Source organism: Haemorhous mexicanus, chromosome 33 (genome assembly GCF_027477595.1).
Source record: "Haemorhous mexicanus isolate bHaeMex1 chromosome 33, bHaeMex1.pri, whole genome shotgun sequence".
NCBI classification, from domain to species: Eukaryota; Metazoa; Chordata; class Aves; order Passeriformes; family Fringillidae; genus Haemorhous; species Haemorhous mexicanus.
The window spans coordinates 2,032,160-2,047,451 of NC_082373.1; the positions used below are offsets into that span (position 1 = coordinate 2,032,160).

General features: G+C 42.2%; 1 protein-coding gene across 1 annotated transcript; it reads right to left on the reverse strand.

Moving 5' to 3' along the window:
• Window positions 1-1,178: 1,178 nt before the first annotated feature.
• Window positions 1,179-14,839, reverse strand: HOXC10 (homeobox C10). Its single transcript, XM_059872008.1, has 2 exons — window positions 14,161-14,839; window positions 1,179-1,656 (listed from the first exon to the last, which is right to left on the reverse strand). Exons 1-2 carry the CDS (start codon window positions 14,837-14,839, stop codon window positions 1,379-1,381), a joined length of 957 nt encoding a protein of 318 aa, XP_059727991.1. The 3' UTR covers window positions 1,179-1,378.
• Window positions 14,840-15,292: the final 453 nt, after the last annotated feature.

Genomic DNA, 15,292 nt, shown 5'->3' on the forward strand with positions numbered 1-15,292 from the left:
AATAGAACAGAATAGAATAGAATAGAATAGAATAGAATAGAATAAAATAAAACATAAAATAAATTATAAAATAAAAATTAGAATAGACTAGAATAGAATAGAATAAAATAAAATAAAATACAATAAAAATAAAATAAAATAAAATAAAATAAAATAAAATAAAATAAAATAAAATAAAATAAAATAAAATAAAATAAAATAAAATAAAAATAAAACAAAATAAAAATAAAACAAAATAAAATAATTAAAATAAAATAAAATAAAAATAAAACAAAATAAAAATAAAACAAAATAAAATAAGGAAATAGAACAGGTAAATAAAACAACCGAATAAAAGAACAAAATGAAATACGGAAATTAAATAAAAGGAAAGAATTAAATGAAAGAGAAAAATGAAATAATGAAATGAAACAAGGAAACGAAATAATAACAGGAAATAATCAAATAAAATAAGGAAATGAAAGAATGAAATAGAATAAAATGGTAAAATAAAATAATAAAATAATAAAGGGGAGTGATTAAAGGAAATAATAGAAGGTAAAAAATGAAATGAAATAAAATAATGAAATGAAAGAGTAAAATGAAAGAATGAAATAAAAAAAATAAAAGAATGAAGTAAAACAAGAATGAATGAAATAAAACCGGAAAATAATAATAGAACAAGACGAAATAAAATAAGAGAATAAAATAAGAAAATAAACCAAGAAAATAACAGAATAAAATAAGAAAATAAGAGAATAAAATAATAAAATAACAAAATAAAATAACGGAATAAAATAATAAAATAACAGAATAAAATAAGAAAATAAGAGAATAAAAGAATAAAATAACAGAATGAAATAACAGAATAAAATAAGAAAATAAGAGAATAAAAGAATAAAATAACAGACCAAAATAAGAAAATAAAATTATAAAATAACAGAATAAAATAAGAAAATAAGAGAATAAAAGAATAAAATAACAGAATGAAATAACGGAATAAAATAAGGAAATTAAGAGAATAAAAGAATAAAATAACAGAATAAAATAAGAAAATAAAAGAATAAAATAACAGAATAAAATAAGAAAATAACAGAATAAAAGAAGAAAATAATAGAATAAAATAAGAAAATAATAGAATAAAATAAGAAAATAATAGAATAAAATGAGAAAATAATAGAATAAAATGAGAAAATAAAATAAGAAAATAACAGAATAAAATAAGAAAATAACAGAATAAAATAATAAAATAATAAAATAAACCAACAGAACGAACGAACAGACTAAAATAAGCAAACCAACCGAGCAAACAACAACACCCCACCGATTCAACAGCACCAAAAAAACCCCAAAAAACTCAAAATAAAATCCCAACCCCCCCCGCAAAGGCCGGGGGCGCTCAGCTGAAGCCGAAGGCGGCGCTGAGCTGGCGGCCGCGGCTCTCGCGGTTCATCTTCTTGAGCTTCATGCGGCGGTTCTGGAACCAGATCTTGACCTGGCGGTCGGTGAGCGCGATGCTGCGGCTGATCTCCAGGCGGCGCTCGCGGCTCAGGTACATGTTGAACAGGAACTCCTTCTCCAGCTCCAGCGTCTGCTGCTTGGTGTACGGGCAGCGCTTCTTGCGGCCGCTGCGCGCCGTCAGCCACGTCCCGGCCGCGCCCTCCGCCCGCGCCGCCGCTGCCAAAGACAACGGCGGCGTCAGCGCGGCCGGGCGCCGCGGGTTTGGGCGGTTTTCCGGGAGAAAATGGGGTTTTCTGAGAGAAAATGGGTTTTTTTTGGGATTTTTTAGTGAGAAAATGGGGTTATTTGGGTTTTTTTCCGGGAGAAAATTGGGTTTTTCTAAGAGAAAATGGGGTTTTTTGGGGTTTTTTCCGTGAGAAAATTGGGTTTTCTGAGAGAAAATGGGGTTATTTGGGATTTTTTCCAGGAGAAAATGGGGGTTTTAGGTTCTTTCAGTGAGGAAATGGGGTTTTTCAGTGAGGAAATGGGGTTATCTGGAGTTCTTTCAGTGAGAAAATGAGGTTATTTGGTTTTTTTCCTTGAGAAAATGGGGTTTTTCTGAGAGAAAATGGGGTTTTCCGAGAGAAAATGGGGTTTTTCAGTGAAAAAATGGGGTTTTTCAGTGAGGAAATGGGTTTTTTTGGGATTTTTTAGTGAGAAAATGGGGTTATTCGGGTTTTTTTCCGGGAGAAAATGGGGTTTTCTGAGAGAAAATGGGGTTTTTCCGTGAGGAAATGGGGTTATTTGGGGTTCTTTCAGACAGAAAATGGGGCTGAGCTGCCGCCGTCAGCCACGTCCCGGCCGCGCCCTCCGCCCGCGCCGCCGCTGCCAAAGACAACGGCGGCGTCAGCGCGGCCGGGCGCCGCGGGTTTGGGGGTTTTCCGTGAGAAAAGGGGGTTTTTCTGAGAGAAAATGGGGTTATTTGGGTTTTTTTAGTGAGAAAATGGGGTTATTTGGTTTTTTTTCCGGGAGAAAATGGGGTTTTTCTGAGAGAAAATGGGTTTTTTTCCTAAAGAAAATGGGGTTATTTGGGGTTTTTCCGAGAGAAAATGGGGTTTTTCTGAGAGAAAATGGGGTTTTTCTGAGAGAAAATGGGGTTTTGCAGAGAGAAAATTGGGTTTTTCCGAGAAAAAAATTGGGTTATTTGGGGTTATTTCAGTGAGAAAATGGGGTTATCTGGGGTTCTTTCAGTGAGAAAATGGGGTTATTTGGGTTTTTCCCCTGAGAAAATGGGGTTGTTTCGGGTTTTTTCCGAGAGAAAATGGGGTTATTTGGGGTTCTTTCAGTGAGGAAATGGGGTTATCTGGAGTTCTTTCAGTGAGGAAATGGGGTAATTTGGGGTTTTTTTCCGTGAGAAATGGGGTTTTTCCGAGAGAAAATGGGGTTTTCCGAGAGAAAATGGGGTTTTTCAGTGAAAAAATGGGGTTTTTCAGTGAGGAAATGGGGTTTTTTGGGATTTTTTAGTGAGAAAATGGGGTTATTTGGGTTTTTTTCCGAGAGAAAATGGGGTTGTTTGGGTTTTTTCCCGGGAGAAAATGGGGTTTTTCCGACAGAAAATGGGGTTATTTGGGTTTTTTTTCGGGAGAAAATAGGGTTTTTCTGAGAGAAAAAGGGTTCTTTCCGAGAGAAAATGGGGTTTTTTTGGGTTCTTTCAGTGAGGAAATGGGGTTTTTCTGAGAGAAAATGGGGTTATTTGGGTTTTTTCAGTGAGGAAATGGGGTTTTTTGGGATTTTTTCCGGGAGAAAATGGGATTTTTAGGTTCTTTCAGTGAGGAAATGGGGTTATCTGGAGTTCTTTCAGTGAGAAAATGAGGTTATTTGGGTTTTTTTCCGGGAGAAAATGGGGTTTTTCACTGAGGAAATGGGGTTTTTCAGTGAGGAAATGGGGTTTTTTTGGGATTTTTTTAGTGAGAAAATGGGGTTATTTGGGTTTTTTTCCGGGAGAAAATGGAGTTTTTCAGAGAGAAAATGGGGTTATTTGGGGTTTTTCCGAGAGAAAATGGGGTTTTTCTAAGAGAAAATGGGGTTATTTGGGTTTTTTTCCGACAGAAAATGGGGTTTTTCCGAGAGAAAATGGGGTTTTTCAGTGAGGAAACTGGGGTTTTTTGGGATTTTTTAGTGAGAAAATGGGGTTATTTGGGTTTTTTTCCGGGAGAAAATGGGGTTTTTCAGTGAGGAAATGGGGTTTTTCAGAGAGAAAATGGGGGTTTTTTTGGATTTTTTAGTGAGAAAATGGGGTTATTTGGATTTTTTTTCCGGGAGAAAATGGGGTTTTTCCGTGAGAAAATGGGGTTTTTCTGAGAGAAAATTAGGTTTTTTAGAGAGAAAATTAATTTTTTTAGAGAGAAAATGGGGTTTTTCCGAGAGAAAATGGGGTTATTTAAGGTTCTTTCAGTGAGGAAATGGGGTTAGTTGGGGTTTTTTCCCTAGAGAAAATAGGGTTTTCTGAGAGAAAATGGGGTAATTTGGGGTTCTTTCCCTGAGAAAATGGGGTTGTTTGCGGTTCTTTCACTGAGAAAATGGGGTTTTTCCGAGGGAAAATGGGGTTATTTGGGGTTCTTTCAGACAGAAAATGGGGTTATTTGGGTTTTTCCCCTGAGAAATGGGGTTATTTGGGTTTTCCCCTGAGAAATGGGGTTATTTGGGTTCTTTCAGACAGAAATGGGGTTATTTGGGTTTCCCCTGAGAAATGGGGCTGTTTGGGTTCTTTCAGACAGAAAATGGGGTTATTTGGGGTTCTTTCCCTGAGAAATGGGGTTGTTTGGGCTCTTTCAGACAGAAAATGGGGCTGAGCTGCCGCCGTCAGCCACGTCCCGGCCGCGCCCTCCGCCCGCGCCGCCGCTGCCAAAGACAACGGCGGCGTCAGCGCGGCCGGGCGCCGGGAAACGGGGTTCGACGGAGAAAATGGGGGTTTTTCCCTGAGAAAATGGGGTTATTTGGGATTTTTTCCGGGAGAAAATGGGGTTTTTCTAAGAGAAAATGGGGTTTTTGGAGGCTTTTTCCGACAGAAAATGGGGTTTTTCTAAGAGAAAATGGGGTTTTGGGGGCTTTTTCGGAGAGAAAATGGGGTTTTTCCGAGAGAAAATGGGGGTTTTCAGTGAGGAAATGGGGTTTTTCTGAGAGAAAATGGGGTTTTGGGTTTTTTTTCCGGGAGAAAAAGGGGTTTTCTGTGAGAAAATGGGGTTTTTCAGAGAGAAAATTGGGTTTTGGGGGGCTTTTTCGGACAGAAAATGGGGTTTTTCTAGGAGAAAATAGGGTTTTTTGGGGCTTTTTCTGAGAGAAAATGGGGTTTTTCAGTGAGGAAATGGGGTTTTTCTGAGAGAAAATGGGGTTTTGGGGTTTTTTTCCGGGAGAAAATGGGGTTTTTCCGAGAGAAAATGGGGTTTTTCTGAGAGAAAATGGGGTTTTTCTGAGAGAAAATGGGGTTTTTCTGAGAGAAAATGGGGTTTTGCAGAGAGAAAATTGGGCTTTTCCGAGAAAAAAATTGGGTTATTTGGGGTTATTTCAGTGAGAAAATGAGGTTATTTGGGGGTTTTTCCGAGAGAAAATGGGGTTTTTCAGTGAGAAAATGGGGTTATTTGGGGTTTTTTTCCGGGAGAAATGGGGTTTTTCCGAGAGAAAATGGGGTTATTTGGGTTTTTTTCCGGGAGAAAATAGGGTTTTTCTGAGAGAAAATGGGGTTATTTGGGGTTTTTTCCGGGAGAAATTGGGGTTTTTCCTAAAGAAAATGGGGTTTTTCCGTGAGAAAATGGGGTTATTTGGGTTTTTTTCCGGGAGAAATGGGGTTTTTCAGTGAGGAAATGGGGTTTTTCAGAGAGAAAATGGGGTTTTTTTTGGGATTTTTTAGTGAGAAAATGGGGTTATTTGGGTTTTTTTCCGGGAGAAAATTGGGTTTTTTTGAGAGAAAATGGGGTTTTTCAGTGAGAAAATGAGGTTTTTCTGAGAGAAAATGGGGTTATTTGGGATTTTTTCCGGGAGAAAATGGGGTTTTTCTGAGAGAAAATGGATTTTTTCAGTGAGAAAATGGGGTTATTTGGGGTTTTTTTCCGTGAGAAAATGGGGTTTTTCTGAGAGAAAATGGGGTTTTTCTGAGAGAAAATTAGGTTTTTTAGAGAGAAAATGAATTTTTTTAGAGAGAAAATGGGGTTTTTCCGAGAGAAAATGGGGTTATTTAAGGTTCTTTCAGTGAGGAAATGGGGTTAGTTGGGTTTTTTTCCCTAGAGAAAATGGGGTTTTCTGAGAGAAAATGGGGTTTTGGGTTTTCCCCTGAGAAATGGGGTTATTTGGGTTCTTTCAGACAGAAAATGGGGTTATTTGGGGTTCTTTCCCTGAGAAATGGGGTTGTTTGGGCTCTTTCAGACAGAAAATGGGGCTGAGCTGCCGCCGTCAGCCACGTCCCGGCCGCGCCCTCCGCCCGCGCCGCCGCTGCCAAAGACAACGGCGGCGTCAGCGCGGCCGGGCGCCGGGAAACGGGGTTCGACGGAGAAAATGGGGTTTTGGGGTTTTTTTTCCGGGAAAAATGGAGTTTTTCTGAGAGAAAATGGGGTTTTTCCGTGAGAAAATGGGGTTTTGGGGGGCTATTTCCGAGAGAAAATTGGGTTATTTGGGTTTTTTTCCGAGAAAAAGTGGGGTTTTTCCCACTTTTCCCGTGAGGAAATGGTTTTTTTTCAGTGAGAAAATGGGGTTATTTGGGTTTTTTTTCCGGGAGAAAATGGAGTTTTTCTGAGAGAAAATGGGGTTTTTGGAGGCTTTTTCCGACAGAAAATGGGGTTTTTCTAAGAGAAAATGGGGGTTTTGGGGGCTTTTTCGGAGGGAAAATGGGGTTTTTCAGTGAGGAAATGGAGTTTTTCTGAGAGAAAATGGGGTTATTTGGGTTTTTTTCCGGGAGAAAATTGGGTTTTTCTGAGAGAAAATGGGGTTTTTCTAAGAGAAAATGGGGTTTTTTGGGGCTTTTTCCGACAGAAAATGGGGTTTTTCTGAGAGAAAATGGGGTTTTTGGGGGCTTTTTCGGAGAGAAAATGGGGTTTTTCAGTGAGGAAATGGGGTTTTTCTGAGAGAAAATGGTTTTTTTCCGTGAGGAAATGGGGTTTTTTGGGGCTTTTTCCGACAGAAAATGGGGTTTTTCTAAGAGAAAATGGGGTTTTTTGGGGTTTTTTCCGTGAGAAAATTGGGTTTTCTGAGAGAAAATGGGGTTATTTGGGATTTTTTCCAGGAGAAAATGGGGGTTTTAGGTTCTTTCAGTGAGGAAATGGGGTTTTTCAGTGAGGAAATGGGGTTATCTGGAGTTCTTTCAGTGAGAAAATGAGGTTATTTGGTTTTTTTTCCGGGAGAAAATGAGGTTTTTCTGAGAGAAAATGGGGTTTTCCGAGAGAAAATGGGGTTTTTCAGTGAAAAAATGGGGTTTTTCAGTGAGGAAATGGGTTTTTTTTTTTTGATTTTTTAGTGAGAAAATGGGGTTATTCGGGTTTTTTTCCGGGAGAAAATGGGGTTTTTCAGAGAGAAAATGGGGTTATTTGGGGTTTTTTTCCGGGAGAAAATCGGGTTTTCTGAGAGAAAATGGAGTTTTTCCTAAAGAAAATGGGGTTATTTGGGTTTTTTTCCGACAGAAAATGGTTTTTTTCCGTGAGGAAATAGGGTTTTTCTGAGAGAAAATGGGGTTACTTGGGGTTCTTTCAGTGAGAAAAAAGGGGTTTCTCAGTGAGAAAATGGGGTTATTTGGGGTTTTTTTCCGGGAGAAAATGGGGTTTTCTGAGAGAAAAAAGATTTTTTCCTAGAGAAAATGGGGATTTCTGAGAGAAAATGGGGTTATTTGGGTATTTTCCGAGAGAAAAAGGGTTTTTTTTCCGTGAGGAAATGGGGTTTTGCAGAGAGAAAATGGGGTTTTTCCGTGAGAAAACGGGGTTATTTGGGATTTTTTTCAGTGAGAAAATGGGGTTATTTAGGTTTTTTCCCGAGAGAAAATGGGGTTTTTCAGAGAGAAAATGGGGTTATTTGGGGTTCTTTCAGTGAGAAAAAAGGGGTTTTTCAGTGAGAAAATGGGGGTTTTTGGGATTTTTCCGTGAGAAAATGGGGTTATTGGGGGTTCTTTCAGTGAGAAAATGGGGTTTTCCGCCAGAAAATTGGGTTGTTTGGGTTTTTTTCCGTAAGAAAATGGGGTTATTTAGGTTTCTTTCTGTGAGAAAATTGGGTTATTTGGGTTTTTCTCCGTGAGAAAATTGGATTATTTGGGTTTTTTCCCGCGATAAAATGGGGTTATTTGGGTTTTTTCCCGCGATAAAACGGGGTTATTTGGGTTTTTTCCCGCGATAAAATGGGGTTATTTGGGTTTTTTCCCGCGATAAAATGGGAGTTATTTGTTTCTTTTTTCCGCGATAAAACGGGGTTATTTGAGGGTTTTTTTTCCGCGATAAAACGGGGTTATTTGGGTTCTTTTTTCCGCGATAAAATTCGGTTTATACAAGGGTTTTAACGCACGGAAATAGCGGTTGAATTAGGCCCGAAAATCGGGTTTATGTCGGGGGTTTTTCCGCCAGAAAAATCGAGTTTAAATAAAGGTTTATTCGGCATGAAAATCGGGGTTAAATAAAGCTTTTTCCGGCATGGAAGTCGGGTTAAAATCAGATTTTTCCGCAGGAAATTCAAGGTGAAATCAAGGTTTTCTGGGCTCCAAAGTCGAGTTTAAATAAAGGTTTATTAGCCCCAAAATTTGGTTTATTTTGAGGTTTATTCGGCATAAAAATGGGGTTTAAATAATGGGGTTTGGGGTAAAGGTGGGGTTTAAAATTTTGATTATTCACCCCAAAATCGGGTTTAAATAATGGGCTCGAAAATGAGGTTTAAATAAAGGATTATTCGGGTTAAAATAAAGGTTTATTTGGGTTAAAATCGAGGTTTATTTGGGGTAAAATCGAGATTTATTTGGGGTAAAATCGAGGTTTATTTGGGGTAAAAATCGAGGTTTATTTGGGGTAAAATCGAGGTTATTTGGGTAAAAATCGAGGTTTATTTGGGGTAAAAATCGAGGTTTATTTGGGGTAAAATCGAGGTTTATTTGGGGTAAAAAATCGAGGTTTATTTGGGTAAAAATCGAGGTTTATTTGGGGTAAAATCGAGGTTTATTTGGGGTAAAATCGAGGTTTATTTGGGGTAAAATCGAGGTTTATTTGGGGTAAAATCGAGGTTTATTTGGGGTAAAAAATCGAGGTTTATTTGGGGTAAAATCGAGGTTTATTTGGGGTAAAAATCGAGGTTTTTTTGGGGTAAAATCGAGGTTTGTTTGGGGTAAAATCGAGGTTATTTGGGGTAAAAAATCGAGGTTTATTTGGGGTAAAATCGAGGGTAATTTGGGGTAAAATCGAGGTTTATTTGGGGTAAAATCGAGGTTATTTGGGTTAAAATCGAGGTTTATTTGGGGTAAAAAATCGAGGTTTATTTGGGGTAAAATCGAGGTTATTTGGGGTAAAATCGAGGTTTATTTGGGTAAAAATCGAGATTTATTTGGGGGTAAAATCGAGGTTTATTTGGGTAAAAAATCGAGGTTTATTTGGGGTAAAATCGAGGTTATTTGGGGTAAAATCAAGGTTTATTTGGGGTAAAAAATCGAGGTTTATTTGGGGTAAAATCGAGGTTTATTAGGGGTAAAATCGAGGTTTATTTGGGGTAAAAAATCGAGGTTTATTTGGGGTAAAATCGAGATTTATTTGGGGAAAAATCGAGGTTTATTTGGGGTAAAATCGTGGAGCGGTTTTGGGCCTGCAGGGGTTAAAAAAGAGACCGAGATTGGGGAGAAAAATCGGGATTTTGGGGAAAAAAAAATCGAGATTTGGGGAGAAAAATGGGGTTTTGGGGAGGTAAATTGAGTTTTGAGGAGAAAAATTGGGGTTTTGGGGAGAAGAATAATCGGGTTTTAGGGAGATAATTCGGGTTTTGGGGAGAAAAAACGGAATTTTGGGAGGGGAATTGGGATTTTGGGGGAAAAGACTCGAGTTTGGAGGGTTTGGGGAAGAAAATCTGGATTTTTTTGGGGTGAGAAATGTCGGGTTTGGGGTGAGAGTGGAGTTTGGAGGAGATAAATCGGGATTTTGGGGTGAGAAATGGGGATTTTGGGGTGAGAAATGGGGATTTTGGGGAAAATGATCGGATTTGGAGGAGATAAATCGGAATTTTGGGGTGAGAAATGGGGATTTTGGGGTGAGAAATGGGGATTTTGGGGTGAGAAATGGGGATTTTGGGGAAAAGAACGGGGTTTGGAGGAGATAAATCGGAATTTTGGGGTGAGAAATGGGGATTTTGGGGTGAGAAATGGGGATTTTGGGGTGAGAAATGGGGATTTTGGGGAAAAGAATGGGGTTTGGAGGAGAAAAATGGGGATTTTGGGGAGAGAAATGGGGATTTTGGGGAAAAGAATGGGGTTCGGAGGAGATAAATGGCGATTTTGGGGAGAGAAATGGGGATTTTGGGGTGAGAAATGTGGATTTTGGGGAAAATAATGGGGTTTGGAGGAGATAAATCAGAATTTTGGGGTGAGAAATGGGGATTTTGGGGTGAGAAATGGGGATTTTGGGGAAAAGAACGGGGTTTGGAGGAGATAAATCAGGATTTTGGGGTGAGAAATGGGGATTTTGGGGAAAATTATCGAGTTTGGAGGAGAAAAATGTGGATTTTGGGGTGAGAAATGGGGATTTTGGGGTGAGAAATGGAGATTTTGGGGAAAGAATGGGGTTTGGAGGAGAAAAATGGGGATTTTGGGGAGAGAAACGGGGATTTTGGGGTGAGAAATGCGGATTTGGGGGTGAGAAATGGGGATTTTGGGGTGAGAAATGTGGATTTTGGGGAAAATAATGGGGTTTGGAGGAGATAAATCAGAATTTTGGGGTGAGAAATGGGGATTTTGGGGTCAGAAATGAGGATTTTGGGGAAAATGATCAGATTTGGAGGAGATAAATCAAAATTTTGGGGTGAGAAATGGGGATTTTGGGGAAAAGAATGGGGTTCGGAGGAGATAAATCAGAATTTTGGGGTGAGAAATGGGGATTTTGGGGTGAGAAATGGGGTTTTTGGGGAAAAGAACGGGGTTTGGAGGAGATAAATCAGGATTTTGGGTGAGAAATGGGGATTTTGGGGAAAATGATCGAGTTTGGAGGAGAAAAATGGGGATTTTGGGGTGAGAAATGGGGATTTTGGGGAAAAGAATCACATTTGGAGGAGAAAAATGGGGATTTTGGGGTGAGAAATGGGGATTTGGGGGAAAATGATCAGATTTGGAGGAGAAAAATGGGGATTTTGGGGTGAGAAATGCGGATTTTGGGGTGAGAAATGGGGATTTTGGGGAAAATGATCGGATTTGGAGGAGATAAATCGGGATTTGGGGGTACATAAACCGGGGTTTGGGGGACATAAATCATATTTTGGGTGAAAAAAAAAAAAAAAAAAAGGTTTTTATGGAATAAAAAAGGTCGCGGGGTGAAGATCTCCTGCCTCCCCGGGCAATTAACGAGCGCTAATTAAAACCCCCCTGCGGTCCCTGATGAATTTTGGGCATCCCCACATCACCCCCAAATCCTTTCCTGGGGCTTCCTGGTGGTTTGGGGACATTTTGGGGTGAAAAAAAGGAATTTTTGCCGTTTTCCCCTTCCAGGGCACAAATTGGGGCAAATCGGGGGAATTTCGGGGAAATTCCCAACACCGGAGGGTCCTTGAATTTGGTCTTGAGGAGGGAAAATCCGGCCGAGCCCCAAATTTGGGGAAAATCCAAGAAAATCGCGGCAAATCCTCGGCTCCGTTTTTGGGGGAAATTCGTGGGAATTCGGGGTTCGCCCTTCAGGACCTCGCTACAATTCCGCCAGAAATGGGGTTTTTATTGAAAAAAAAATCCAATTTTGGGCTCGGCAGGAACAAAATCGCAGCTTGGGGTGGTTTTTAGGCGCCGAAATCGCCCGATTCCGCCCCAAATCGCCTCTGACCGTCCAAAAGTGAAATTTTTCTGCCAGAGACCCCAAAAATCCCCCAAATGTGCCCGGCCCGGCGCATCCCCCTCCAACCCAACCCCCGAGAGGAAAAATCCCTTTTTTTTTCCATTTTTATCCTCATTTCTTCCCGCCCGCAGCGCAAATCCAGCCCAAAATAACAAAATAATAACAAAATAACAACAAAATAATAAAAAATAATTGAAAAATAATTTAAAAATCACCTTTTTTTGGGGTTTTCTCCCACCAAAACCTCTCCCGGCGCTTTTGTGCAAATTAACTTCGCCGGGTTTTGATAACCTTGACTTTGCTTTTTTTCCCCTTTTGTTTTTTGGCGTTTTTTGCTCGTTTTTGGGGTTTTTTATGGTTTTTTTTTTTTACTTCTCGGTTTTTTTTTTTTGTGCAATCGCAGCTCGACCCTCAGATAAAATCATTCCCCCTCCCGCTGCCAAACCAGAAATGCGAATTATTCCACATAAATTGAGTGAAAAAAGAGAATTTTTGGGTTTTTTTGGGACCAAGGCCGATTTTGGTGGGGGAGGAGAAATTTTGGTGGGGGTCAGGATTTTTTTTTGGGGGGGAATTTTGGGATATTTCAACCCCCAGAGCGCAGACAAAGCCAGGCTTAGATCCTAGCGGGATTTCCCTGAGATTATTTTGGGGTTTTTTCCCCCAAAAATCCAATCCCATCCCTCCCGCCGGCCGAATCCGCCTCTGGATTTGCCCGGATTGGGATGAAAAAGGAGAAATAAACCCCGAATATCCCAAATTTTCAGCCAAAATCCAGCAGCTTTCCGTGCGAGCCTGGCCTGGGGAAAACCCCAAACCCGAAACATCTGCTCGGCACCACAGAAACATTTCTCTGCCTCCGCCAGCCAGACAAAACGAATGGAAAAAATTCAATTTAAAAAAGATTTTTTTTGTTGTTTCTTTTTTTTTTTTTCCTCTCCCGGAGCCTCTTCCCAGCCCTGGAAGGAGCCGCAATTCCCGCCCGGAGCTGCCGGCTCTGCTCCTCGCCTTTTAAATTCCGTTATTTTCAATTTTTTCATTTTCATTCTTTCTCTTTTTTCTCTCTTTGACCGCGAGCCGGCGCCGGAGGAACCCGATCCTGGCCCCGCGCGCGGAAATGAAGAATCCCCCTCAAAAAAGGGGCGAAAATCGGGGTTCGACCCCCTGGAAAATCACCACAAGAGCCCCCCGAGAGCGCCCCGAGCCCAGAACCCCCCGAATCTCCGCGGTTCCAAAGCAAAGAACAAAGAAATTCCGAATTTCCACCCTTTTTCTGCACCAAAATCCGAATTTCCATCCTTTTCGAGGCACCAAACTCCCTTTTCCATCCTTTTTCCGCACCAAAATCCGAATTTCCATCCTTTTCGAGACACCAAACTCCCTTTTCCATCCTTTTTCAGGCACCAAATACCGAATTTCCATCAAAACTCGGATTTTCCATCCTTTCTCTGCATCAAACTCGGATTTTCCATCCTTTTTCTGACACCAAACTCCCTTTCCCATCCTTTTTCATGCACCAAACACCAAATTTCCATAAAAACTCGGATTTTCCATCCTTTTTTTGCATCAAACACCAAATTTCCATCATTTTTCTGCACCAAAATCCGAATTTCCATCCTTTTTGAGACACCAAACTCCCTTTTTCATCCTTTTTGAGAAACCAAACCCTCATTTTTCGTCCTTTTTCGGGCACCAAACACCAATTTTCCATCAAAACTCGGATTTTCCATCCTTTTTCTGCACCAAATTCGGATTTTCCATCCCTTTTCAGGCACCAAACTCCCTTTCCCATCCTTTTTCAGGCACCAAACACCAAATTTCCATCAAAACTCGGATTTTCCATCCCATTTCTGACACCAAACTCTCATTTTCATCCTTTTTCAGACACTAAACACCAAATTTCCATAAAAAACTCGGATTTTCCATCCCATTTCTGACACCAAGCTCCCTTTTTCATCCTTTTTCTGCACCAAACTCGGATTTTCCATCCCTTTTCTGACACCAAGCTCGGATTTTCCATCCTTTTTCTGACACCAAACTCGGATTTTCCATCCTTTTTCTGACACCAAACACCAAATTTCCATAAAAACTCGCATTTTCCATCCCATTTCTGACACCAAACTCGGATTTTCCACGCTTTTTGAGACACCAAACTCTCATTGTCATCCTTTTTCAGACACTAAACACCAAATTTCCATCAAAAGTCGGATTTCCCACCCTTTTTCTGACCCCAAATTCGGATTTTCCATCCTTTTTCTGACACCAAGCTCTCATTTCCATCCTTTTTCAGGCACTAAACACCAAATTTCCATAAAAACTCGGATTTCCATCCCATTTCTGACACCAAACTCTCATTTTCATCCTTTTTTTTGCACCAAACCCCACATTTCCATCCAAACCCCACATTTTCCATCCAAACCCCACATTTTCCATCCAAACCCCACATTTTCCACCCAAACCCTCACTCCCCTCCCTTTCCCCGCGCTCGCCGCTCCCCTTTCTCCCCAAACACCCAAAATCGAACATTTTCAACCTCCCCCTCCTGACCCCTCATTCCCGCTGATCCCCGCCCTGCCTCACCCTCCATCCGCATCATCCGCACCCCAATTTCTGCGGGAGAACCCGGCGGAGCAGCGAGCGCACCCCGCAGCGATTTTAACCCCTTCCCCGCCAGAACCAGCGGGAAAATCTCCCAACCCTCGCCTACCTTTGGCCTCGCTGTCGGAATTATCGCTGCCGCCGCCCTCCACGCTCTTCCCCCGCTCCTTTTCCGCCTCGCCCGCGCTCGCTTTCGTTTTTTCCGATTTTATCTCCCCCTGCGGCTCCTCCGCCACGGCTTTTTCGGGGCGGCTCCGCTGGAATTCGGGCGATCCCCTCTCGGCCGCGGGCGCCGGGGCCGCCTCCAGCCGCTCGCCGCTCCTGCCCTCGAATCCCGCCGGGAATTCCGCCGCTTCGGGGCTTTTCTCCAGCGCCGGGTAGCGGTAGTAGCCGGCCACCGGCACCTCGTGGTCACCCAGGCAGGGCTCTACCTGGAAGAGCTCGGCCTCGTTTTGGGCGTTTTGGGCGTTTTTGGGGCGTTTTGGCGAGAAGAGGCAGCAGCCGCTCTCCTCCTTGACGGCGGGGAAGGCGCAGCTGGGCAGCGGCCGCGCCGCGGGCGGCTCCGGCCGAAAGGAGCCCTTGGGCTCGGCCCAGGTGTCCAGCTGAGCCAGGTAGGACGGGAAGGAGCCCAGCGAGGCCTCGTCGCCTTTGGGCAGCGCCGCGCAGCTCCTCAAGGGCGAGAAATCGCCGGGCTGGGCGAAAAGCCCCGGGCCGGTGGCGAAGGGGTCGGGGCGAGGCAGCGGCTCCATCAGGAAGGCGTTGGGAGCCGCGCTGTTGGGACATGACATTTTCTCCGGGAGCGCTTGGCGGGAGGAATACTCCAGCCAGGGGCTGACATCTTTTTTTTAGCGAGGGGGGGGGAAGGAGGAGAGAGAGAGAAAAAAAAAAAAAAAAAAAAAGGAAGGAAAAAAAAAATTTAAAAAAAAATCAGAGCGTGGTAATTACCCACGCATCGCTTTCACCCCCCCCCCCCCGGACCCACCCCGCCAGCACCCCCGCCTCTCTCTCTTTCTTTCTTTAATTTTTTTACGTTTTTTGGATGTTTTTTCCCTTTTTTTCCGGCTGGCATCCCTCGTCCCCACGTGACGCCCAGGCCAATGAGGATTGAAAATGGCCTTGATGATTCAGACGGCGCGGGCGTCACCCGGGTCAAGTTGTCGCCAGCTCCGGTGGCTCCGTGGAGCAACAGCGACATCTGCCCGCGCCCGGCCGGGACCTTCACGTTGAACAAAGCCCCAAAC